The sequence below is a fragment of the Leuciscus leuciscus genome (assembly GCF_965113295.1).
Source record: "Leuciscus leuciscus genome assembly, chromosome: 13".
Taxonomy (NCBI): Eukaryota; Metazoa; Chordata; class Actinopteri; order Cypriniformes; family Leuciscidae; genus Leuciscus; species Leuciscus leuciscus.
In genome coordinates this window covers 42,300,629-42,326,205 of record NC_138737.1, presented here as the reverse complement: position 1 = coordinate 42,326,205, position 25,577 = coordinate 42,300,629, and the positions used below count along the sequence as shown (strand labels likewise).

Here is a 25,577-nt window from a genome sequence, read left to right as displayed (position 1 = left end):
GAAACACTGAGCGGCAGAAACACTGAGCGGCAGAAACACTGAGCGGCAGAAACACTGAGCGGCAGAAACACTGAGCGGCAGAAACACTGAGCGGCAGAAACACTGAGCGGCAGAAACACTGAGCGGCAGAAACACTGAGCGGCAGAAACACTGAGCGGCAGAAACACTGAGCGGCAGAAACACTGAGCGGCAGAAACACTGAAACACTGAGCGGCAGAAACACTGAAACACTGAGCGGCAGAAACACTGAAACACTGAGAGACTGAAACACTGAAACACTAAGTGGCAGAAACACTGTAACAGTGAGTGGCAGAAACACTGTAACAGTGAGTGGCAGAAACACTGAAACACTGAGTGGCAGAAACACTGAGAGACTGAAACACTAAGTGGCAGAAACACTGGAACACTGAGTGGCAGAAACACTGAAACACTAAGTGGCAGAAACACTGGAACACTGAGAGACAGAAACACTGAAACACTAAGTGGCAGAAACACTGGAACACTGAGTGGCAGAAACACTGAAACACTAAGTGGCAGAAACACTGGAACACTGAGTGGCAGAAACACTGAGTGGCAGAAACACTGAGAGACAGAAACACTGGATAGACAGAAACACTGAAACACTGAGTGGCAGAAACACTGAAACACTGAGTGGCAGAAACACTGAAACACTGAGTGGCAGAAACACAGAGACTGAAACACTGAGAGACAGAAACACTGAAAAACTAAGTGGCAGAAACACTGGAACACTGAGTGGCAGAAACACTGAGTGGCAGAAACACTGAGAGACAGAAACACTGGATAGACAGAAACACTGAAACACTGAGTGGCAGAAACACTGAAACACTGAGCGGCAGAAACACTAAAACACTGAGTGGCAGAAACACAGAGACAGAAACACTGAAACACTAAGTGGCAGAAACACTGAAACACTGAGTGGCAGAAACACTGGAACACTGAGAGACAGAAACACTGAAAAACTAAGTGGCAGAAACACTGAAACACTGAGTGGCAGAAACACTGAAACACTAAGTGGCAGAAACACTGGAACACTGACTGGCAGAAACACTGAAACACTGAGTGGCAGGAACACTGAGTGGCAGAAACACTGAGAGACTGAAACACTGGATAGACAGAAACACTAAAACACTGAGTGGCAGAAACACTGAAACACTGAGTGGCAGAAACACTGATAGACAGAAACACTGAAACACTGAGTGGCAGAAACACTGAAACACTGAGTGGCAGAAACACTGAAACACTGAGTGGCAGAAACACAGAGACTGAAACACAGAGACTGAAACACTGAGAGACAGAAACACTGGATAGACAGAAACACTGAAACACTGAGTGGCAGAAACACTGAGAGACAGAAACACTGAGAGACAGAAACACTGGATAGACAGAAACACTGAGTGGCAGAAACACTGAAACACTGAGTGGCAGAAACACTGAGTGGCAGAAACACTGAGTGGCAGAAACACTGAAACACTGAGAGACAGAAACACTGAGTGGCAGAAACACTGAGTGGCAGAAACACAGAAACACTGAGAGACTGAAACACTGAGTGGCTGAAACACTGAAACACCGAGAGACAGAAACACTGAAACACTGAGAGACAGAAACACTGAAACACTGAGAGACAGAAACACTGAAACACTGAGAGACAGAAACACTGAGAGACAGAAACACTGGAACACTGAGCGGCAGAAACACTGGAACACTGAGCGGCAGAAACACTGGAACACTGAGCGGCAGAAACACTGGAACACTGAGTGGCAGAAACACTGAAACACTGAGTGGCAGAAACACTGAAACACTGAGTGGCAGAAACACTGAAACACTGAGTGACAGAAACACTGAAACACTGAGTGGCAGAAACACTGAAACACTGAGTGGCAGAAACACTGAAACACTGAGTGGCAGAAACACTGGAACACTGAGTGGCAGAAACACTGAGTGTCAGAAACACTGAAACACTGAGTGGCAGAAACACTGAAACACTGAGTGGCAGAAACACTGAAACACTGAGTGGCAGAAACACAAACACTAAGTGGCAGAAACACTGAAACACTGAGAGACAGAAACACTGAAACACTGAGTGGCAGAAACTGAAACACTGAGTGGCAGAAACACTGAGAGACAGAAACACTGAGAGACAGAAACACTGGATAGACAGAAACACTGAGTGGCAGAAACACTGAAACACTGAGTGGCAGAAACACTGAGTGGCAGAAACACTGAAACACTGAGTGGCAGAAACACTGAGTGGCAGAAACACTGAGTGGCAGAAACACTGAAACACTGAGAGACAGAAACACTGAAACACTGAGTGGCAGAAACACTGAGTGGCAGAAACACAGAAACACTGAGAGACTGAAACACTGAGTGGCTGAAACACTGAAACACTGAGAGACAGAAACACTGAAACACTGAGAGACAGAAACACTGAAACACTGAGAGACAGAAACACTGAAACACTGAGAGACAGAAACACAGAAACACTGAGAGACAGAAACACTGAGAGACAGAAACACTGGAACACTGAGCGGCAGAAACACTGGAACACTGAGCGGCAGAAACACTGGAACACTGAGTGGCAGAAACACTGAAACACTGAGTGGCAGAAACACTGAAACACTGAGTGGCAGAAACACTGAAACACTGAGTGGCAGAAACACTGAAACACTGAGTGGCAGAAACACTGGAACACTGAGTGGCAGAAACACTGAGTGTCAGAAACACTGAAACACTGAGTGGCAGAAACACTGAAACACTGAGTGGCAGAAACACTGAAACACTGAGAGACAGAAACACTGAAACACTGAGTGGCAGAAACACTGAAACACTGAGTGGCAGAAACACTGAAACACTGAGTGGCAGAAACACTGAAACACTGAGTGGCAGAAACACTGAAACACTGAGTGGCAGAAACACTGAAACACTGAGAGACAGAAACACTGAAACACTGAGTGGCAGAAACACTGAAACACTGAGTGGCAGAAACACTGAAACACTGAGTGGCAGAAACACTGAAACACTGAGTGGCAGAAACACTGAGAGACAGAAACACTGAAACACTGAGTGGCAGAAACACTGAAACACTGAGTGGCAGAAACACAGAGACAGAAACACAAACACTGAGTGGCAGAAACACAAACACTGAGTGGCAGAAACACAAACACTGAGTAGCAGAAACACTGAGTGGCAGAAACACTGAGTGGCAGAAACACAAACACTGACTGGCAGAAACACTGAAACACTGAGTGGCAGAAACACAGAAACACTGAGTGGCAGAAACACTAAAACACTGAGTGACTGAAACACTGAGTGGCAGAAACACTGAAACACTGAGTGGCAGAAACACTGAGTGGCAGAAACACTGGAACACTGAGTGGCAGAAACACTGAGTGGCTGAAACACTGAAACACTGAGTGGCAGAAACACTGAGTGGCAGAAACACTGGAACACTGAGTGGCAGAAACACTGAAACACAGAGACAGAAACACTGAAACACTGAGTGGCAGAAACACTGAAACACTGAGTGGCAGAAACACTGGAACACTGAGTGGCAGAAACACTGAGTGTCAGAAACACTGAAACACTGAGTGGCAGAAACACTGAAACACTGAGTGGCAGAAACACAAACACTGAGTGGCAGAAACACTGAAACACTGAGAGACAGAAACACTGAAACACTGAGTGGCAGAAACACTGAAACACTGAGTGGCAGAAACACTGAAACACTGAGTGGCAGAAACACTGAAACACTGAGTGGCAGAAACACTGAGAGACAGAAACACTGAAACACTGAGTGGCTGAAACACAAACACTGAGTGGCAGAAACACAGAGACAGAAACACAAACACTGAGTGGCAGAAACACAAACACTGAGTGGCAGAAACACAAACACTGAGTGGCAGAAACACTGAGTGGCAGAAACACAAACACTGACTGGCAGAAACACTGAAACACTGAGTGGCAGAAACACTGAAACACTGAGTGGCAGAAACACTAAAACACTGAGTGGCAGAAACACTGAAACACTGAGTGGCAGAAACACTGAAACACTGAGTGGCAGAAACACTGAGAGACAGAAACACTGAAACACTGAGTGGCTGAAACACAAACACTGAGTGGCAGAAACACAGAGACAGAAACACAAACACTGAGTGGCAGAAACACAAACACTGAGTGGCAGAAACACAAACACTGAGTGGCAGAAACACAAACACTGAGTGGCAGAAACACTGAGTGGCAGAAACACAAACACTGACTGGCAGAAACACTGAAACACTGAGTGGCAGAAACACTGAAACACTGAGTGGCAGAAACACTAAAACACTGAGTGACTGAAACACTGAGTGGCAGAAACACTGAAACACTGAGTGGCAGAAACACTGAGTGGCAGAAACACTGGAACACTGAGTGGCAGAAACACTGAGTGGCTGAAACACTGAAACACTGAGTGGCAGAAACACTGAGTGGCAGAAACACTGGAACACTGAGTGGCAGAAACACTGAAACACAGAGACAGAAACACTGAAACACTGAGTGGCAGAAACACTGAAACACTGAGTGGCAGAAACACTGAAACACTGAGTGGCAGAAACACAGAAACACTGAGTGGCAGAAACACAAACACTGAGTGGCAGAAACACAAACACAGTGGCAGAAACACAGAATGGCAGAAACACTGAAACACTGAGTGGCTGAAACACTGAGTGGCAGAAACACTGAGTGGCAGAAACACTGAGAGACAGAAACACTGAAACACTGAGCGGCAGAAACACTGAGAGACAGAAACACTGAAACACTGAGTGGCAGAAACACTGAGAGACAGAAACACTGAAACACTGAGCGGCTGAAACACTGAGAGACAGAAACACTGAAACACTGAGTGGCAGAAACACTGAGAGACAGAAACACTGAAACACTGAGTGGCTGAAACACTGAGAGACAGAAACACTGAAACACTGAGTGGCAGAAACACTGAGTGGCTGAAACACTGAGTGGCAGAAACACTGAGAGACAGAAACACTGAGAGACAGAAACACTGAAACACTGAGTGGCAGAAACACTGAGAGACAGAAACACTGAGAGACAGAAACACTGAAACAATGAGTGGCTGAAACAATGAGTGGCAGAAACACTGAGAGACAGAAACACTGAGAGAGAAACACTGAGAGAGAAACACTGAAACACTGAGTGGCAGAAACACTGAGAGACAGAAACACTGAAACACTGAGTGGCAGAAATACTGAGTGGCTGAAACACTGAGTGGCAGAAACACTGAGAGACAGAAACACTGAAACACTGAGTGGCAGAAACACTGAGAGACAGAAACACTGAGAGAGAAACACTGAAACACTGAGTGGCAGAAACACTGAGAGACAGAAACACTGAAACACTGAGTGGCAGAAACACTGAGAGACAGAAACACTGAAACACTGAGTGGCAGAAACACTGAGTGGCTGAAACACTGAGTGGCAGAAACACTGAGTGGCAGAAACACTGAAACACTGAGAGACAGAAACACTGAAACACTGAGTGGCAGAAACACTGAGTGGCAGAAACACTGAAACACTGAGCGGCAGAAACACTGAGAGACTGAAACACTGAGTGGCTGAAACACTGAGAGACAGAAACACTGAGAGACAGAAACACTGAGAGACAGAAACACTGAAACACTGAGAGACAGAAACACTGAAACACTGAGAGACAGAAACACTGAGAGACAGAAACACTGGAACACTGAGCGGCAGAAACACTGGAACACTGAGCGGCAGAAACACTGGAACACTGAGCGGCAGAAACACTGAAACACTGAGCGGCAGAAACACTGAAACACTGAGTGGCAGAAACACTGAAACACTGAGTGGCAGAAACACTGAAACACTGAGTGGCAGAAACACTGAAACACTGAGTGGCAGAAACACTGAGTGGCAGAAACACTGGAACACTGAGTGGCAGAAACACTGAGTGTCAGAAACACTGAAACACTGAGTGGCAGAAACACTGAAACACTGAGTGGCAGAAACACTGAAACACTGAGTGGCAGAAACACAAACACTGAGTGGCAGAAACACTGAAACACTGAGAGACAGAAACAAACACTGAGTGGCAGAAACAAACACTGAGTGGCAGAAACACTGAGACTGGAACACTGAGTGGCTGAAACACAAACACTGATTGGCAGAAACACAGAGACAGAAACACTGGAACACTGAGTGGCAGAAACACAAACACTGAGTGGCAGAAACACTGAGTGGCAGAAACACTGTGTGGCAGAAACACTGACTGGCAGAAACACTGACTGGCAGAAACACTGACTGGCAGAAACACAAACACTGACTGGCAGAAACACTGAAACACTGAGTGGCAGAAACACTGAAACACTGAGTGGCAGAAACACTAAAACACTGAGTGACTGAAACACTGAGTGGCAGAAACACTGAAACACTGAGTGGCAGAAACACTGAGTGGCAGGAACACTGGAACACTGAGTGGCAGAAACACTGAGTGGCTGAAACACTGAAACACTGAGTGGCAGAAACACTGAGTGGCAGAAACACAAACACTGAGTGGCAGAAACACTGAAACACTGAGTGGCAGAAACACTAAAACACTGAGTGACTGAAACACTGAGTGGCAGAAACACTGAAACACTGAGTGGCAGAAACCCTGAGTGGCAGGAACACTGGAACACTGAGTGGCAGAAACACTGAAACACTGAGTGGCAGAAACAAACACTGAGTGGCAGAAACAAACACTGAGTGGCAGAAACACTGAGACTGGAACACTGAGTGGCTGAAACACAAACACTGATTGGCAGAAACACAGAGACAGAAACACTGGAACACTGAGTGGCAGAAACACAAACACTGAGTGGCAGAAACACAAACACTGAGTGGCAGAAACACAAACACTGAGTGGCAGAAACACTGAGTGGCAGAAACACTGAGTGGCAGAAACACTGAGTGGCAGAAACACTGAGTGGCAGAAACACTGACTGGCAGAAACACAAACACTGACTGGCAGAAACACAAACACTGACTGGCAGAAACACTGAAACACTGAGTGGCAGAAACACTGAAACACTGAGTGGCAGAAACACTAAAACACTGAGTGACTGAAACACTGAGTGGCAGAAACACTGAAACACTGAGTGGCAGAAACACTGAGTGGCAGGAACACTGGAACACTGAGTGGCAGAAACACTGAGTGGCTGAAACACTGAAACACTGAGTGGCAGAAACACTGAGTGGCAGAAACACAAACACTGAGTGGCAGAAACACTGAAACACTGAGTGGCAGAAACACTAAAACACTGAGTGACTGAAACACTGAGTGGCAGAAACACTGAAACACTGAGTGGCAGAAACACTGAGTGGCAGGAACACTGGAACACTGAGTGGCAGAAACACTGAGTGGCAGAAACACTGAGTGGCTGAAACACTGAAACACTGAGTGGCAGAAACACTGAGTGGCAGAAACACAAACACTGAGTGGCAGAAACACTGAAACACAGAGACAGAAACACTGAAACACTGAGTGGCAGAAACACTGAAACACTGAGTGGCAGAAACACTGAAACACTGAGTGGCAGAAACACTGAAACACTGAGTGGCAGAAACACTGAGACAGAAACACTGAAACACTGAGTGGCAGAAACACTGAAACACTGAGTGGCAGAAACAAACACTGAGTGGCAGAAACACTGAGACAGAAACACTGGAACACTGAGTGGCTGAAACACAAACACTGAGTGGCAGAAACACTGAGAGACAGAAACACTGGAACACTGAATGGCAGAAACACAAACACTGAGTGGCAGAAACAAACACTGAGTGGCAGAAACACTGAGTGGCAGAAACACAAACACTGAGTGGCAGAAACACAAACACTGAGTGGCAGAAACACTGAAACACTGAGTGGCAGAAACACAAACACTGAGTGGCAGAAACACAAACACTGAGTGGCAGAAACACAGAATGGCAGAAACGCTGAAACACTGAGTGGCAGAAACACTGAGTGGCAGAAACACTGAGTGGCAGAAACACTGAGTGGCAGAAACACTGAGTGGCAGAAACACTGAAACACTGAGTGGCAGAAACACTGAGAGACAAACACTGAAACACTGAGCGGCAGAAACACTGAGAGACAGAAACACTGAAACACTGAAACACTGAGTGGCAGAAACACTGAGAGACAGAAACACTGAAACACTGAGCGGCTGAAACACTGAGAGACAGAAACACTGAAACACTGAGTGGCAGAAACACTGAGAGACAGAAACACTGAAACACTGAGTGGCTGAAACACTGAGAGACAGAAACACTGAAACACTGAGTGGCTGAAACACTGAGTGGCTGAAACACTGAGTGGCAGAAACACTGAGTGGCAGAAACACTGAGAGACAGAAACACTGAAACACTGAGTGGCAGAAACACTGAGTGGCAGAAACACTGAGTGGTAGAAACACTGAGAGACAGAAACACTGAGAGACAGAAACACTGAAACACTGAGTGGCTGAAACAATGAGTGGCAGAAACACTGAGAGACAGAAACACTGAGAGAGAAACACTGAGAGAGAAACACTGAAACACTGAGTGGCAGAAACACTGAGAGACAGAAACACTGAGTGGCAGAAATACTGAGTGGCAGAAACACTGAGAGACAGAAACACTGAAACACTGAGTGGCAGAAACACTGAGAGACAGAAACACTGAGAGAGAAACACTGAAACACTGAGTGGCAGAAACACTGAGAGACAGAAACACTGAAACACTGAGTGGCAGAAACACTGAGAGACAGAAACACTGAAACACTGAGTGGCAGAAACACTGAGTGGCTGAAACACTGAGTGGCAGAAACACTGAGACAGAAACACTGAAACACTGAGTGGCAGAAACACTGAGAGACAGAAACACTGAGTGGCAGAAACACTGAGAGACAGAAACACTGAAACACTGAGTGGCAGAAACACTGAGTGGCTGAAACACTGAGTGGCAGAAACACTGAGACAGAAACACTGAAACACTGAGTGGCAGAAACACTGAGAGACAAACACTGAAACACTGAGAGACAGAAAAACACTGAGTGGCTGAAACACAAACACTGAGTGGCAGAAACACTGAGAGACAGAAACACTGGAACACTGAATGGCAGAAACACAAACACTGAGTGGCAGAAACAAACACTGAGTGGCAGAAACACTGAGTGGCAGAAACACAAACACTGAGTGGCAGAAACACAAACACTGAGTGGCAGAAACACAAACACTGAGTGGCAGAAACACAAACACTGAGTGGCAGAAACACTGAAACACTGAGTGGCAGAAACACAAACACTGAGTGGCAGAAACACAAACACTGAGTGGCAGAAACACAGAATGGCAGAAACGCTGAAACACTGAGTGGCAGAAACACTGAGTGGCAGAAACACTGAGTGGCAGAAACACTGAGTGGCAGAAACACTGAGTGGCAGAAACACTGAAACACTGAGTGGCAGAAACACTGAGAGACAGAAACACTGAAACACTGAGCGGCAGAAACACTGAGAGACAGAAACACTGAAACACTGAGTGGCAGAAACACTGAGAGACAGAAACACTGAAACACTGAGTGGCAGAAACACTGAGTGGCTGAAACACTGAGTGGCAGAAACACTGAAACACTGAGTGGCAGAAACACTGAAACACTGAGTGGCAGAAAAACTGAAACACTGAGTGGCAGAAACACTGAAACACTGAGTGGCAGAAACACTGAAACACTTAGTGGCAGCATTTATTTTCAGCGTAATGCCACGAAAAACACATCTAAACCGGGAAAGAGCTTTGAGATTGACTGAACAACTAGATTTGACAAGAAATCTGAGGTATATTTTTACAGACTGCTGAAAGCTACAGAACAGAGAAGTGAATGAATCACTGCGATTCACAGTAACGACTGGATCCAGGCAGAGAACGCTGGATTTGCAGTTTTCATTTTGTGTCAATATGCTGAATTTAGGGGTAAAATCATACCCTATACTGTATATTCTATTGTTATATATTTTACTGACAACTCATCAATAAATATTTACAATCGTATATTCTGCATAATTGGATGTTTTTAAATAAACACTGACAAAAATAATTCAAGTTTTAGGGCTGAACGATATGATGATATATATAATTTTGATAATAGTGATCACATAGATTTAGACCGATGTTGTATTTATATAAAGCGTTCACAGGCAAATTTGCTTAATGTTTTTCCCCCGGCGTCAAAATCAGGCTCATATAAATGTGAGAAAACATGATTCCTGCTGCATCTCAATATCCATGATCACTGGATCTTTGGTAAGTTGTAAGGAACACTAAATCGAGTCCAACCTTTAGTTTAAACTGATAATCGTTTGTTGTACTCGAGTTTTCACAGTTTCCTCTATTAAATCCAGTCACTCATCAGCTCTTCTGCCACTCAGTCCGGCTGAGGGAGTGTGTTCCTGTGGGAAACTGACGGCATTGTGAAAGGACTGATGTAATCATAGCTATATTCATCCCAATTTAAAATCCTAAATCTCAAAGATGTTTGATATAATCAGGGTGACCCAGTTGTCTCTGTGAGCCGATCATCTGTGAACGGCTCACATTACCAGATTATTTGGGCCGGTCACTGTAACCAGAGAGGCGTAAATACATGATAAATCAGCATAAAACTCATGTAGTCTGAGCCTGGCACGTGCGCTGATAGAATACGTTACCTTTCCTTTCACAGAAACAACTCTGGGAGGAAAACTAAAGACAGAACTTCACATTTATTCAAATGAGTTGGTTTACTTTTAATCCAGCCAAACTTGCCCAGTGTGAGCACAGCCTAAAAGCATGAGTCGAGATCTGGAGTTCGCCCTGGACTCACTGACTTCTGACGTGCTGAGGGTTTATTCACCGTGAATATGAACCCAGTGGTGCTGCTTTACATTGAATTTAGCCTGTAGTGATGATATGGTGAAGTCAAACATTAGAAGCAAGAAATAAATAAATAAAGGCTGAAGGCCGCTGAAGTGTGAATCCTCCTCAGAGACGGTCTCTCCTGGTTTTGGCTGTTTGTTGGGTTTCTGCTGGCAGCGAGTGTTCTCTTATCTGCTCATAGCAGAGCACTCCTCAGCTTCATAATCTGTTCCAGCGCTCTCGCTGTCTGACGCTGCCAATCCTCATGGAAATAACCATGCAGGAAAATGACATACAGCAGAGAGCTGATTATACGCACGTGATTTCACAGACAGAACTATAAGTTATCCAGTGAGCTGACCGGCAGCTTCCTCCACATCTTGTTTTTCCACTCGTTGTTCTGTCAAAATCATTTATGCGCATATTTACATTTATTAATTTAAAGTCCTCCTGTGGTAAAATCCAGCTTTTAATGTAGTTTATGTGTCTGTGTGGTATTTTTAATATGCTTTAAGACAAACCATGTGTAAGTTCATAAGTCGACACCATTGCTGAGTATTTCCTCCTTAAAACTGCAGTGAACCAAAGACAGTCTCAAAAACACGCTTTGAAATCGCTGGTGTTTCTGACGTCACAAACTACCTTGTAACCAATCAGATCAACGTGTGATCGTCAACCAGTGGATCTCTGAGCTGAGTGAGTGAGTGGAGGCGGGGCTCATTTGCATATTCATAGAACCGCGCAAGGGTGTCGAGTTACATTCAAGATATTTTAAGGCATGAAGACATTTTTTTCAAGGAAAAAGTCATTTTGGTGATCAAGGATGAGTTTTAAGGGATAAAACTATTGACTTTAATATCAGCTAACACTTTATTTTGATGCTCCCGAACAGACATTCTACTGACAAGAAGTAACTTATTCTTAAGTTATTCTACTTAACTTATTCTACTGACCCGAACAGTTTACTAATACTCAGCTAATACTCTAAAGAGATCAGTTGACATGTATGGGCATGTTTGCAGCTTTGCCCGATAATTGCCCGATAATTCCTTAAGTGATGGAGTGATGGATACTGAATCAGTTAGTGAATCTGCCCTGTCCTCTACTTTCCTCGGGCAGTAAAATCTATTAAGTGTCAGTTGTGTCGGTATATTTCTGAGGGAGTTACAGATGCTGGAGTATCTGAAGCTCAACACAGTCTCTGGTCTCCACCTGCCAACACAAGTTACGCAGATTAAACCCAGCGGTGGAGATTCAGCACATAATCTGCTCTCTTCCTCACATCTCTGCTGTCGTGTGACATTTACTACGCCCAGGAAAATCTCCTCTCTGTAAGTGTGCAGAATTAAGCCTGAGAAAATCCCCAGCAAGAGGAACGATTTACTCAGAAAACTCTCTAGCATAAATATGTATGGATGAGGAGAAAAAAGGAAAAAGGGAACCAGATTTTAACATCTTCTGAGTGGCATTTGCCAGTGCAAAACTTACCACAATGTTTAGGAGTTGTGGGTGGTTGTTAGTGCATTTCTATGGCATTGTGGTTGGTTTCTACAGTAAGACATTTCTAGAGTATTCCAGTGAAAAGAGTCCTCACTCTTTAAAGTAACACTATGCAAGTAAAACTGTGACAGTCGAGTGCATGAAGTGTCCAACGTTCAAAACTGTTTCACTGGTTAATTATGTGCATCAACCGGGTATTTTAAGTGCACTTTTTCTTTATATTGCTTTTAATCGTCTTTTTCCACCATCACATATTTTAGTTATCATAAATTATCATAGAGTATCATTAAGAGAAAGCTTAGACACTCAAAGTTCATCCTGTGAAAAAGCATTTTGAAATTGGACATTGCATTACCATGGAAACGGTACTTTAAAACATTTTAACTTGATATCAAATTCAAATTTGGAACACAACTTGGTTAGATATTTGGCTTTCATTTTCTAGAGATTTTAGTGTCCAAATTGTTTTATTAAAAAGTTTAGTTAGTATAGGGGGTGATAGTTAATAGGTTAAATGATTTAAAGGGATTTAAGATAATGAAAAAGAATTATAAAACAAAAACATTTATTAAGTATTAAGTAAAAATCGTAATAATATGCCAAAATTGTCTCTATGTTTTTTGTCTCGTCACATTCAAAATTAAGTTTTTAGCAAACATCAAAATGGTTTACAAATTATTCACTATGGTAAAAGTGTTTTGAGGTCATAACATAGTATTGTGCAAGGAATCACATTTATTAATTATTAATCTGAGGCTCTTATGATAAATTGTTTGTCATTCGTCAGTCCCTTTGGATAAAGGCACATGTTAAAGTCCTCCGGTAGTCAATAATTGTATCCCTTAAAACTCATCTTTGATCACCATATAAGCGGTTTTTCCTCCATGTCTTAAAATATCTTGACTGTAACTCGACAACCTTGCCTCATTTAGTATGCGCGGTTCTATGAATATGCAAATGAGCCCCGCCTCCACTCACTCACTCAGCTCAGAGATCCACTGGTTGACGATCACACGTTGATCTGATTGGTTACAAGGTAGTTTGTGACGTCAGAAACACCAGCGATTTCAAAGCGTGTGTTTGAGACTGTCTTTGGTTCACTGCAGTTTTAAGGAGGAAATACTCAGCAATGCTGTCGACTTATGAATTTACACATGATTTGTCTTAAAGCATATTAAAAACACCACATCTCCACTTGGTTTTAGTAATAGTGTGATTCCGAACCAGGCAATTGTTGTGAATGAAGCGCAATATATAATGAGCCTAATTTGGATTGATTCGGATGTTCAGTATTGAGGCTGTGACTGTAATGTTGTGATGAAGATGCAGATCTTTAGCAGCATATACTTTTATTAAACAAAACAAGAAAATTATATCCAATACAGAAACACGAAACGGTGCATGCATAAAACACAACCAACCCAACTCATGTGTGAGATAATCAATGAACTAATGAACAACCAATGAACATAATGTGATGCAAAAGTCCATGAAAACTAAACAAAACAACAGAATGTGACGGTGAACATTATCTGTTTAACCTAAATTGGAAACTTAATTCACGCTAGTACACAAAAATGCAACAAAAAAAAGCAAAAATAAATAAATAAATGTTTTCTGTGCCAAGACCCCCAGAATTTATGGAAGTAAATAATGGCAAATGTTTTTGAAACAAAAAAGTCTGTTGAATTGCACTAAATAAAAAAAATTAAAAATAAAAATAAAAATATGCATTGCATTAACAGCTTAAATATACAACCATGTTGAATTTCAGCCCATAAAAATGCAAGCCCTAAAAATGCAATATATTCAAATGCAAGCGCGGTTAATGCAATGCAATTTCTTTTAAATCAATACAGTTCAACAAGCTTTTTTTGTTTCAAAAACATTTGCCATTATTTTACTCCTATAAGAATTTTGTTCTTGACTAGAGTATATTATACTTTACCATCTAAACATTGCCACCAATATGAGGGGGACAAGGGCTTTTTTAGGACCTTATTTGACTGTCAACATATTATTTGAGTAGACATCATTTCAAATTGATGTATCAAGTATTGCTAATTTCTTTGGGGGAATAAACTAAGGTTACCTTAGTAATTGTAAACTAAGCAATATTGTCCTATATAGGGAATAGAATTGCCATCTGTTTAATCAGCATGATAACCATTTTTTCCCCTGTTTTTTTATTTTGCACAAAAAAAATATTAGAACGCTTCATTAAATATAGGCTATTACATTTGAATAATTTTGCATACGAATGACAATGAAAAAAAAGGCCACTGTAGTATGAGTTTTGGATAAGAATCAGGGAAGGATACAAGGGGGAGAAGAAGACAGCCTCGACGTGGCCTCCCCTACTAGTAGCGAGGAGTAGTTGCAAGGTTGCATGCTCCTAAGCGAAACTAATGTCTTAACAACGTCCGCAGACTGCAGCGCTAACGTTAACGCTACTTCAGCTCAACGTTGAAGGACTCACCATGAAAAAGTGGCCTTTTATTGTGGCTAGCCTAAGGCACACCTGTGCAATAATCATGCTGTCTAATCAGCATCTTCATATGCCACACCTGTGAGGTGGATGGATTATCTTGGCGAAGGAGAAGTGCTCACTAACACAGATTTAGACAGATTTGTAAACAATATTTGAGAGAAATGGGCCTTTTGTGTACATAGAAAAAATCTTAGATCTTTGAGTTCAGCTCATGAAAAATGGGGGCAAAAACAAAAGTGTTGTGTTTCTCATTTTGTTCAGTGTACTTGAGCAAATGGCCAACAAAAACAATGTGACGGTGATTCTACTGCAAGAGACCCATGCTGAAAACAAGAACATCCCGAAGGTCCCTGGGTATACCTTGGCCGGATACATTGCCAATAAACACCATGGCATGGCTACATTTGTCCGCAATGATATGGCCTGGTCAGCTATAGGAATATCCCCAGAAAGGACAGAGGTAGAATGGATCACAACGAAAGTGCAAGATACTACCATCGTTAACGTCTACAAGCCACCTCCAATCAGACTGATTCCATCGTCGCTACCAGATGTCCCAGTCCCTGCCTTGTATGCTGGAGACTTCAATAGCCATCATACAGAATGGGGCTACAGTAGCTACAGCGCTCATGGTGACTTCCTGGTAGACTGGGCTTCTAATGCTGAGGCGACACTCCTATACGATCTGAAAGACGCTGCGCACTTTCTACTCTGCACAATGGAACAGCACCACCAATCCAGATCTGGCATTTGCAAAATGGCACAACAACCAGCCACTTCCTGTCAGACACATCCTGGACATGTTCCCCCGGTCACACCATCGACCGTCACTCATATCCATCCCAACAATGGTTCAACCAGTGCAAGGGAGGGATGCCAAGAGGTGGAACTTCCGCAAAGCAAACTGGGCAGGTTTCACGACACTTGTGAACAAGGCAGCTGCTGGTCTACCACACCCGTGCCACAACAACCTAAACGATGCCTACGACTCATACTGCAAGATGCTGCTGGCAGCCGCCAAAAAGAACATCCCACACGGTACACGCAAAGCCTACATTCCCTGCTGGGATAATGAATGTGAAGACCTACATCGCACCCATGCAGAAGCACAAGCTAGCGAGGATAGGGACAAAGCAGCAGAAGATCTACCCTGCAGGTTAAACGAAAAACGCAGGCAACGATGGACAGAGACTGTGGAATCAATCGACTTCCCACATTCTAGCCGCCGGGCGTGGCAGACCATGAACAATGTAGTTCCTGACCGTGGCAGACCATAGGATGTAATTCCAACCTATCCACTGGTTTCACAACGTCAGCAATCGAAAAGGCCATCAAATGCCTGAAGACTGGTAAGGCACCAGGTGTAGACCGCATCCACCGTTAAACACCAGGGCAAGAAGGCAACCGACTGTCTGCGCTTCTTCCTCTCCACATGTCTCCAACATTCAAAGCTGCCAAAGATCTGGCGCCGTGCCAAGGTGATCGCCCTGCTGTAACCAAACAAGCCAAACAATCTGCGTTCCATACAAGCTCCTCGAACGTCTTATCCTGGCGCGTCTCAATCCAGTGGTCGACCCCCAACTGCCCAAAGAACAAGCTGGGAGAAGGCCGGCACCGTTTTCCTTGACCTCACAGCCGCATATGATACTGTCTGGCTGCGCGTACTACATATGAAGCTTCTGGAAACCATCCCAGACAAGCGTATTGTGAGCTTCATAATGGAGATGCTGAGTAACCGCAGCTTTCGGGTACACACCAGTAATGGCCAAAGCAGTAGGGTGAGAAAGCTCAAGAACAGTGTCCCACAAGGCTCAGTGCTGGCACCTATGCTGTTCAACATCTACATCCACGATCTACCTGCTACAGGGTTAGGGGTGCTACAGGTAATCGAGGAAATACGGCTATGCAGATGACCTGGCCATCTTACTGAGCAAGCCATCCTGAGAAGCAGTAGAGGAGGGTATCTCTGAAGACATGAAGAACTGGCGCCTCAAGCTTAGTGCTGACAAGACAGTATCATCAATGTTCCACTTCCACAACAAAGAGGCGTCCCGCGAAATGAACATCATGGTTGACAACACCCGGCTACAGCACCAGCCCTTCCCCACATACCTTGGCGTGAGGCTTGACAGAACACTGACATTTAGACAACACCTGGACACGGTCAAGGCAAAGACAACCTCCCGTGCCGCGCTGATACGCCGATAATGTTACGCCGACACTGATACGCTGATACTAGCTGCCCCATATATCGGCCCCCGAACGGCGAACGTGGTCTAATTGACCTTGATCATAGGACGCTGGACTGGCTCGCCTCAACAGAACTGAAGGTCTAAGGACATATGCCAGAGAGAGGGAAGGATAAAGAAAGAATTGATATGCATGTAATGGCATGTGACATCAAAATGTATTAATTTTGACTACAGATGCAATGACATTGTATACCAGTGAGTCAAAATCAAATCCACTTTCATCAAATCATCCTAACACTTTCTTTTAATACACATCATGCACAATATTTTAATACACATGCATAGCTTCAGGCGTTTTTGTTTACAATATGGTAAGTTATCCCCTGCTGGCAAATGTTTAAGGCAGGCTGACACTACAGGTCTTTGGCAGGATTTGCTCAGACAGATTTCCAAGGTCCGTAATAAAAAAACCCGGATCGCTGCCAAATCATTGCGTTCACTGATGGTGGTCAGATATGAGCAAGTCAGTGGCGTGATCTGAGTCTGTCCCGAGACGCTGCGATATGTTTAAACTTGATATTATCGCCACGTGATCTTGTAGTGTGAGCGATGAAACATCTTATGACATCATGCACCTTAATCTACATGACTGCAAGGCAACAATTTGATCATAATTGTTTTATACTAATAAACTAACATATTTTTATAATGTAAATAAGTGGTCTTTGCTCTATACTTAACATTATGATATATTTGATTTACCATCAGTTTTTGCTGAACAGACATCGACAGTCAGGCCAGGTGTATTTCTTCAGTTTTCTTTGTTTGTCTCATCTTTTTTTAGTTGTGTAGTGTGAGCTTTATTGCAATTCATGTCTCGTAGTTCTGTAGTGTGAGCTTGCCTTTATTTCACTCTGAAATTAAATACAGTATGTGTGGTATGGAAATGTGGAAAAAGATGTCCTTTACTTTCCTCTGCTGAAGCTGGCGGCCCTATTAAGTAAAACCTTATGTGCTATTAAATCTTAGTTGTGTCAAAATATAGTTGAGGTTGTTAAAATGTGTGTACTCTCTGGTCTCCACCACATAACTCAGATTAAACACACCAGTGGAAGTTCAGCACATAATCTGCTCTCTGCCAGCATCTCTTCTGCCGGATGACATTTATAACGCCCAAGAACATCTCAGTTCTGAATGGAGGCTGTGTATGTGATGCATTATAAATCCCAGAACTTTCATTGTTAGATGCACTATCCCTTTAAGGCATTTTAGAAGTGGATTTAGGAAGGAATTTAAAAGAGGGATTTATAATTTATATATTTTTTTCAAAACTAATATTCTAATGACTGCTAGTTGACATGTATTTGTAAAGTTACTATCAGAAAAAAGTTTAACCACCCATAATATCACACAACCAGGAGGTTTAATGTCTCTCCTTACAATCAAAGTCAAAACATTCTTAAAAAATGTCCTCTTTTGTGTTTCACAGTCATACAGTTTGGAATGATATTTTATTTCTGAGGTGATCTTTCTCATTCTGGTGCAGTAGGGCAGTATAGAATATGAAGTTATGGATGACAGGTAAGAAAAGATTCCCTCTCATTGTATGTTCAGGTTAAGTAAGTGAAGACATCAGGACTACAGAAACATCTCTCCTCTCTGATGTATGAAACTCTGAGGACCAGTGCACAGTTTTAACCTGTTTAAAGTGAAGTTTCTGCTGAATGGTCCTTCTCAGACTGCTGACTCAATGTCCTGAGCCTGTCAGCATATTCCTCTCTGCGCCACAGTCACTTTACAAGCTTCACACACTTTATACACCCGTATATACGTACAGCCCGAGACCTTCTCTCAGAAGAACTGTTTCCACTATACAACAACCTTCTGTGCATCGGAAAGGTTCTTCATGAAGCCATAGATGCCGATAAAACCCCTTTATCTTTAAGAGTAAACAGAGCTTGTAATGTGTGAAAAGCCAAGGTTATCTCATTACGAGTGTAACTAATGCTATGGGAATGATGCTATATGTTTCCACGTGAGCCGGTGTCTGAAGCATGTGTCTAAACACGCCAAGCCGATTGGTTGAACGTATGAACATCGTGACGTGGCGTAGCGCATCACCGAATCCATGTATATACACCAGAAATGCGCGTCGACAGCTTCTTCTTTTTCAGAAGCCATATATCAGGAGTTAAGCTGTGGACATGACAGTCTCGAGATTCAGGTTGTGTGTGTCACCTTGTCCCCGCTTTATTACATGGAACAGACTGAACTAAAGGTTTGAAGTCCCACTGAAGTGGCTTGAAACGTGCAGCTTTGTTTGATGCGTTGACTTACTTTCCACTGAAACGGGAAGCTAAGGCGGGGCATATTGAATGGCTCCTCCCCCTTTTCAAATAGCCAATAGCCTTTAGTTTCCCTCACAGACTGACAGCACTGTGGAAGCTGTCGAGCGCTGATGATACGCTGGATTCAACAGTAGAGGTGGATATAAATTCTAGTCATTTCATTCTTAACTAACGTACAGTTGGAGAACGGAATAAAACTCGCGCGTTTGAGCAACCGAACACACATCTCTGACCCATATTACTCCGTGACGCATCAGCGCTCGCTTTGATCAGGTGGGGTTTATAGCATGGGGGCGGAGCTTCAGATTCTAGAGAGCATTTGATTGGACAGAAGATGTGTCCCTGATTCATTCACAAAAATCCCTGATTCATTTAAGCGTGAGAGATTGTACGTTTTGACTGTAAGCTTTAATTATATCTCCTAAATACGAATTTTGTCATAGTTTTGGAGCACACCAGCTTATTCATAACCTTAAGGCTAACATATTTATACTAAAAGCTAAAAAAACGTACACTATGATTTCATGGGGCCTTTAAATACACAGAGGAGTAATCAACAGAGAACAGAACAGGTGTAGAACTAAACCATGGAAACAAGGAACCAGAACTCAGGCAAACGGCACTGGGAAAGCCACACTAAAACACACATATTACTGAAACATATATACAGCTTTCAATATATTTAACCGTTTAGTGACTATTCAAACATATTCATAACCATACTTTCTGTACTAAAGCCTCCAAAGGCTAAAAACATTTAACTTACAAGTTTCAAGTTCTTCTGATTGAAATTCTGCTTTTCTGGTCATAATTTTTGAAATAGGATCTTATAACACAAGATCATTTATTGTAAACTTCTTTTGTCTTTTTCTGTGACAATCCAGCAGTGCTGTGGAGAGAGTACAGTGAGCAGATGACAGCACTGCTGTAAATATAATACTGCTGAATGATTTATTAATAGCTCCTCCGGTACACTGCAGTGCTAAAAATATGAACCTGACAGTGGAGAAGGGCAAACGGGGTGTGTGTGCCAGAGCAAGGGTTTATTTGTGTTCAAATACAGTCAGCAATGTTTATCATAATGTGGCATTTTAAGTTGATTTTGCATTGCGACGTGTGTGTGTGTGTGTGTGTTTAGATGTGTTTTAAAGCACTTCCTCCACTGCTACTGGAGAGACTGCACATGCTGCTGTTCTCCTGTGTTCTGATAGCGCTGGCGTTTCTCAGATTTCGCAGCTCTTCTGTCTGTAACCTGAGAGAGCACATTCTGTCCCCATATCCCCCAAATGTTTGCCATCCCTTATCTGTAAATCTAGAACTTTTTGGGAGGATTTCAGGATTCCATGCAGTTATTTCCATGTCTCTCACCCGGTCTGGTGTATTTAAAGATGTCCCTGCAAGCCTTCAGAGTGGTGTTTTCTACTTTTATTTTCAAATCTTGTTCATTCTTTGCCCTGATTACTTGAAATTAGGGGTGTAACGATTCCCCCATGTCACGATTCGATACATATCACGATACTGAACTCGATAAGATATTATTGCGATACTTCAAGACATATGGTAAAAAGCTGTCAAAAAATATACTGTTGGTTTTACATTGTGGGTGTAGATGAACAGGTTTGGACTTGGTGCTGAAACCCAAAGCAGGACAATAGAGACACCAGAATAAACATTCATGATTCTGAAGCTGAAAATACAACAAATAACAACATTATTTTAGATGAATATGCTTGTCAGGACTCACAAATATTTCCCCCATTGCATTATTATACATTATGTTCAACATCATATATTGTAGTTTATTGTAGTAGTTTATTTTAGACACTAAAACTCTGAAAACTAGAATTTTTACTCACACAAGTAATTTTTATTTTGGGTGAACTCTCCACCATACATATTGTCACTATCCACCATACATAATGTTGCAGTTTTGTAGTGCGATATATTGTGACACCCCTACTTGTGTGGAAGATTGTGTGGAACATCTGGCCGGCCCACAGCTGGATCCGTCAGTCTGTTCTTCTCTGGCTCATCCTCGGGATGTTCCCAACGGTCTCAAATTAACAGACTCATATTAGCATGAATGCTCTCTAAAAACACTGGATTATTCTCAACCCAAGGGCTGGGGAAATATAGGACAGAAAAAATTGGGTTGTTAATTTAACCCAGCATACTGGGTTGATTCATTTCTTGTTTTTATTTATTTATTTTTTACTTCATGCATGAATTCATGTTTACAGATTAACCTTTAAAAAAAAAAAAAAGGTAATTCCTTTATTTTTGATCATATTTTACAGTATAGCATATTTTATAGCATTTTAGTTTTGAATACCTATTGCATACGTTTAAAGGTCCCATGACATGAAAATTTGACTATGAGGTTTTTTAACATTAATATGAGTTCCCCTAGCCTGCCTATGGTACCCCAGTGGCTAGACGTTTTGATGGGTGTAAACCAAGCCCTGGGTATTTTTGAGAAAATGAAAGCTCAGACAGGCAAATCTAGAAATCTTCCCCTTATGTCGTCATAAGTGGAAAGGTCACCTCCTTTTATTGGTTTCTCCTCGAGAAACATCATGACTTGCAAACGAGCGGATCATGGCAGTTGCTCAGTGTTTGGATGTACAAATGAACACAAAGGTATTGTTTTAGTTCCTTCATCTGAGCCTCTGAAGAACCAGTGGGTTATGTGCATTTCTGATGTGTAATTGTTCAAGTTCAGACAGATAATCTTTCTCTCAAAGTCATTCAATACTGTGTATGCATCAGTAAATCAAGCCAGTGACTAAACGATCAACTTCACGTCGTTTCTCTTAGTAGGATGAAAATAATCTTACTTAAACTGTGATTAAAATATATACAGAAAGCGATCAAAGAACAATCCCTTTCCAATCGCCCAAGCTGTCAATCACACAGCGCGAGTTTATCTGGACACTTGCCAAAACTCGTTATGAAATCAATGACGCTGTTACACTGCACAACGAAGCTCTTACTGTACTTACCTCATGTGTGCATTGGTGCATTAGTGAGAGAGCAGAAACTGCGTTGCAATGATAAGATCTTCATTCACGTGATCAACGGGCTGTCATCTGCTCAATGCTCATCACTGCAACCTTTTATGTGATGGGAATAGATCTAAATACTTAAAAAACTTCTCACGATTCGTTAATCCCGATAGCTGGAATAGTAAAAACGTATAATAGCTGTAATAGTAAAAGTTTTCGAGAGAGTTCCACATGTAATGCTAGTTATTTCATATGCAAGCATGTCAGCCAATCACAGCAGTGGACATTTACACTGAAGTCTCACAGCAGCCAATCACAGCAGTGGGCGTTTACACGGAAGTCTCACAGCAGACACGCCCCTTCAAACAGAGCGTTCAAATCAGAGGATGAAATCAGGCTAGTTAATATGCCTTTTATTTCTAAATGATTACAATTTTTTATCTTAAAAACATACTAACATTAAAAGGGCACCCCAGGAAACATTATAAAATAATAAAAGAATCCATGTCATGGGACCTTTAAGCTCGTTTAACAAATATTAGAAATAAAAATTAAACTCAACCACTGGGTTATTATATCTTACCCAGGATCTGGGTAACATAAACACTACCCAAACACGGGATTGTTACGTTTGACCCAGGATAATACAAAAACTACCCAAACACACACACACACACACACACACACACACACACACACACACACACACACACACACACACACACACACACACACACACACACACACACACACACACACACACACACACAAAAACACACACACACACACACACACACACACACACACACACACACACACACACAAAAACACACACACACAAAAACACACACACACAAAAAAAGTAGGAATTGGGTAGAAAAAATAACCCAAGAGATTTTAGAGTGTGGCATTCACAATTTTGTCAATAATGATGATTAGACAGTATTCAGCTGAGTATCACAACTAAAGCCATATTTCTGCATCGTTTTTTTGAGCTGGATCACCATTTGTCATGACCTCACCCTCATCATACCTGTCTCTCTCTCTCCTGACAGTACGAGTACTTTAACGCAGTGTTGATCAACGAGATGGATGAAGAGGGCAAGAGCGTGGAGCTGGGTGGAGAGTTCATCCTGCAGCCGAATGAACACTTCAATAATCTGTCCGTGAACCTCAGCCTCAGTGTCGTCCAGGTGCCCACCAACATGTACAACAAAGGTATGATCAGCATCTCTCACTCCAAGATGGCAATGTGTGAGATGCTATAGGGTTATATACACATTTATTCAGTAGTTAGTTCCAGTCCCCTAATTTGATTGGCCAAGCAATGTTCAAATACTGCTGATATTTCATATAACAATACTGGAATGTTCCACTGTTTGTGATCATGTGTTTCTACTGTATAAATTACTAATATAATTAATATAAATCTTCTCAATGAAAGGTCTATATTCACTGTAAATGTAACATCAGAAGGAAGAAAGATATAACAAGCATAAGGAGTCCCCAATGGAACCCAGAATGCATTGCTCCATTTACACTGAAGGATTATTTGCTTCACTTTGTGGATAAGCACCAGTTTATTCACGATTCTGCTAGAGCTATCCCTCTCTCCTTGTATGCAAAACACACTCCAGGGTAAGACAGATGCTTAATTGTAGAAAAATGAAGGACTTTTATCAATGGACTGCTCAGCTAGGGAATATTAATAATTGTGTGTGAGAGTATTTGCTTTGGGGTTTATTTGTATTGCACTTTAAAGCTGCAGAACTGAAGATTATTTGGTTAAAATTGAACAAAATCCATTCTTGAGCTAGTCCACCACATTAGTGTTGTGTTAGTGTTATAATGGTCTCTTTGCCTTAACTAATTCCACAATGGTAATCGTATAATACTGATGTAGAATTTGAGCTGTTGTTTCAGATTTTGCAGATAGGGTCGGTTACCCACAAGGCCTTGGGATCGGAGTTAGCATGGTACAATAAATCAAAGTCAAACTGCTAATTTTCCTGTTTTATTTTGCTCTTTTAACAATAAAAATGATGTAATATGATTTGTGTAGATTCAATGACTTTTTATTGTTTAGCAATTGAGAGGAAGCAATCTGATCGCTTACTTCAGAAGACAAAGTGAGCACAGAATGTTTTCTTTTTTACAGTTTTCCAAAATAAACTGGCCAATGCACTGATTCCCATGAAGTGCAGAGTCAGCTTTAGCATTATTAACATTGATTTAGCCATGAAGGTGGTGTTCAGAGTTCAAATAATTCCAACACCTGGTTTCGTTCCAGAATGAATCAGCATTTTTGAATGAATTGGTTGAATGAAAGTCACTAATGAAGACCGCCACCTACTGGCACAACAGTGTAACCTGAAGGGATGCTTTGGAAACACTGCTTCGTGAAGCTTCGAAGCCTTTGTAAATCATTGGTTATGAATGAGTGATTCAGAGCGTGTATCAAACGGCCAAAGCCACGTGATTTCAGTAAACAAGGCTTCATTATGAAAAGTTTTGAAATTTCAATGGTCTGCCACTAGGGGGCGATCTCAGTGAACCAATGAACCAGCGTCTATGTGGTTTATGGTCTGTATGGATATTTATCTGATCTCAGATCAGTTCTATAAATCTATCCATTTTAAAGACACATTTATATAACAAAATGAAGAGTTGTAGTTAATAATCTCTTAGTAGGCTGATTAACCAAAAATAACATTATTAGGACACTTCATTTTTAATAGTATTAGATGATTTGTAAATTACTGTATCTCATGACTTACAGCATCAGCTGAGTCGCTTCACTGTTGTTCATAAATCCTCTCCCGTGGCCTTATGGCTAATACTAATACTGGTGGAATATCAGCACTCTCGGAAGACCTCTCGTCCAATCAGATTCGAGGACCAGAACTAATTGTTTTATATGTATATTATTCCTGTCTCTGAGGAATCTCCTGTTCAGTCTTGGCCGCTCCATGAGACACTGCATGTATGTTCCATAACCGACTGGACAGCAGCTCCCAGATATCAACACGCCACAATTTACTGTGATTTCATAATACTGTATTCACTGTTAAAAATGTACAAACCAATAATTCTGACTTCTGTTGC

General features: G+C 42.1%; 1 protein-coding gene across 1 annotated transcript in view; it reads left to right on the top strand.

Moving 5' to 3' along the window:
* Nucleotides 1-25,577, top strand: part of cacna2d3a (calcium channel, voltage-dependent, alpha 2/delta subunit 3a) — a 152,512-nt gene that overhangs the window by 24,510 nt on the left and 102,425 nt on the right. The window contains exon 5 of the mRNA XM_082187438.1: nt 23,528-23,690. Within this exon, the coding sequence (XP_082043564.1) occupies nt 23,528-23,690 (163 nt within the window). The remainder of the gene's footprint in view (nt 1-23,527; nt 23,691-25,577) is intronic.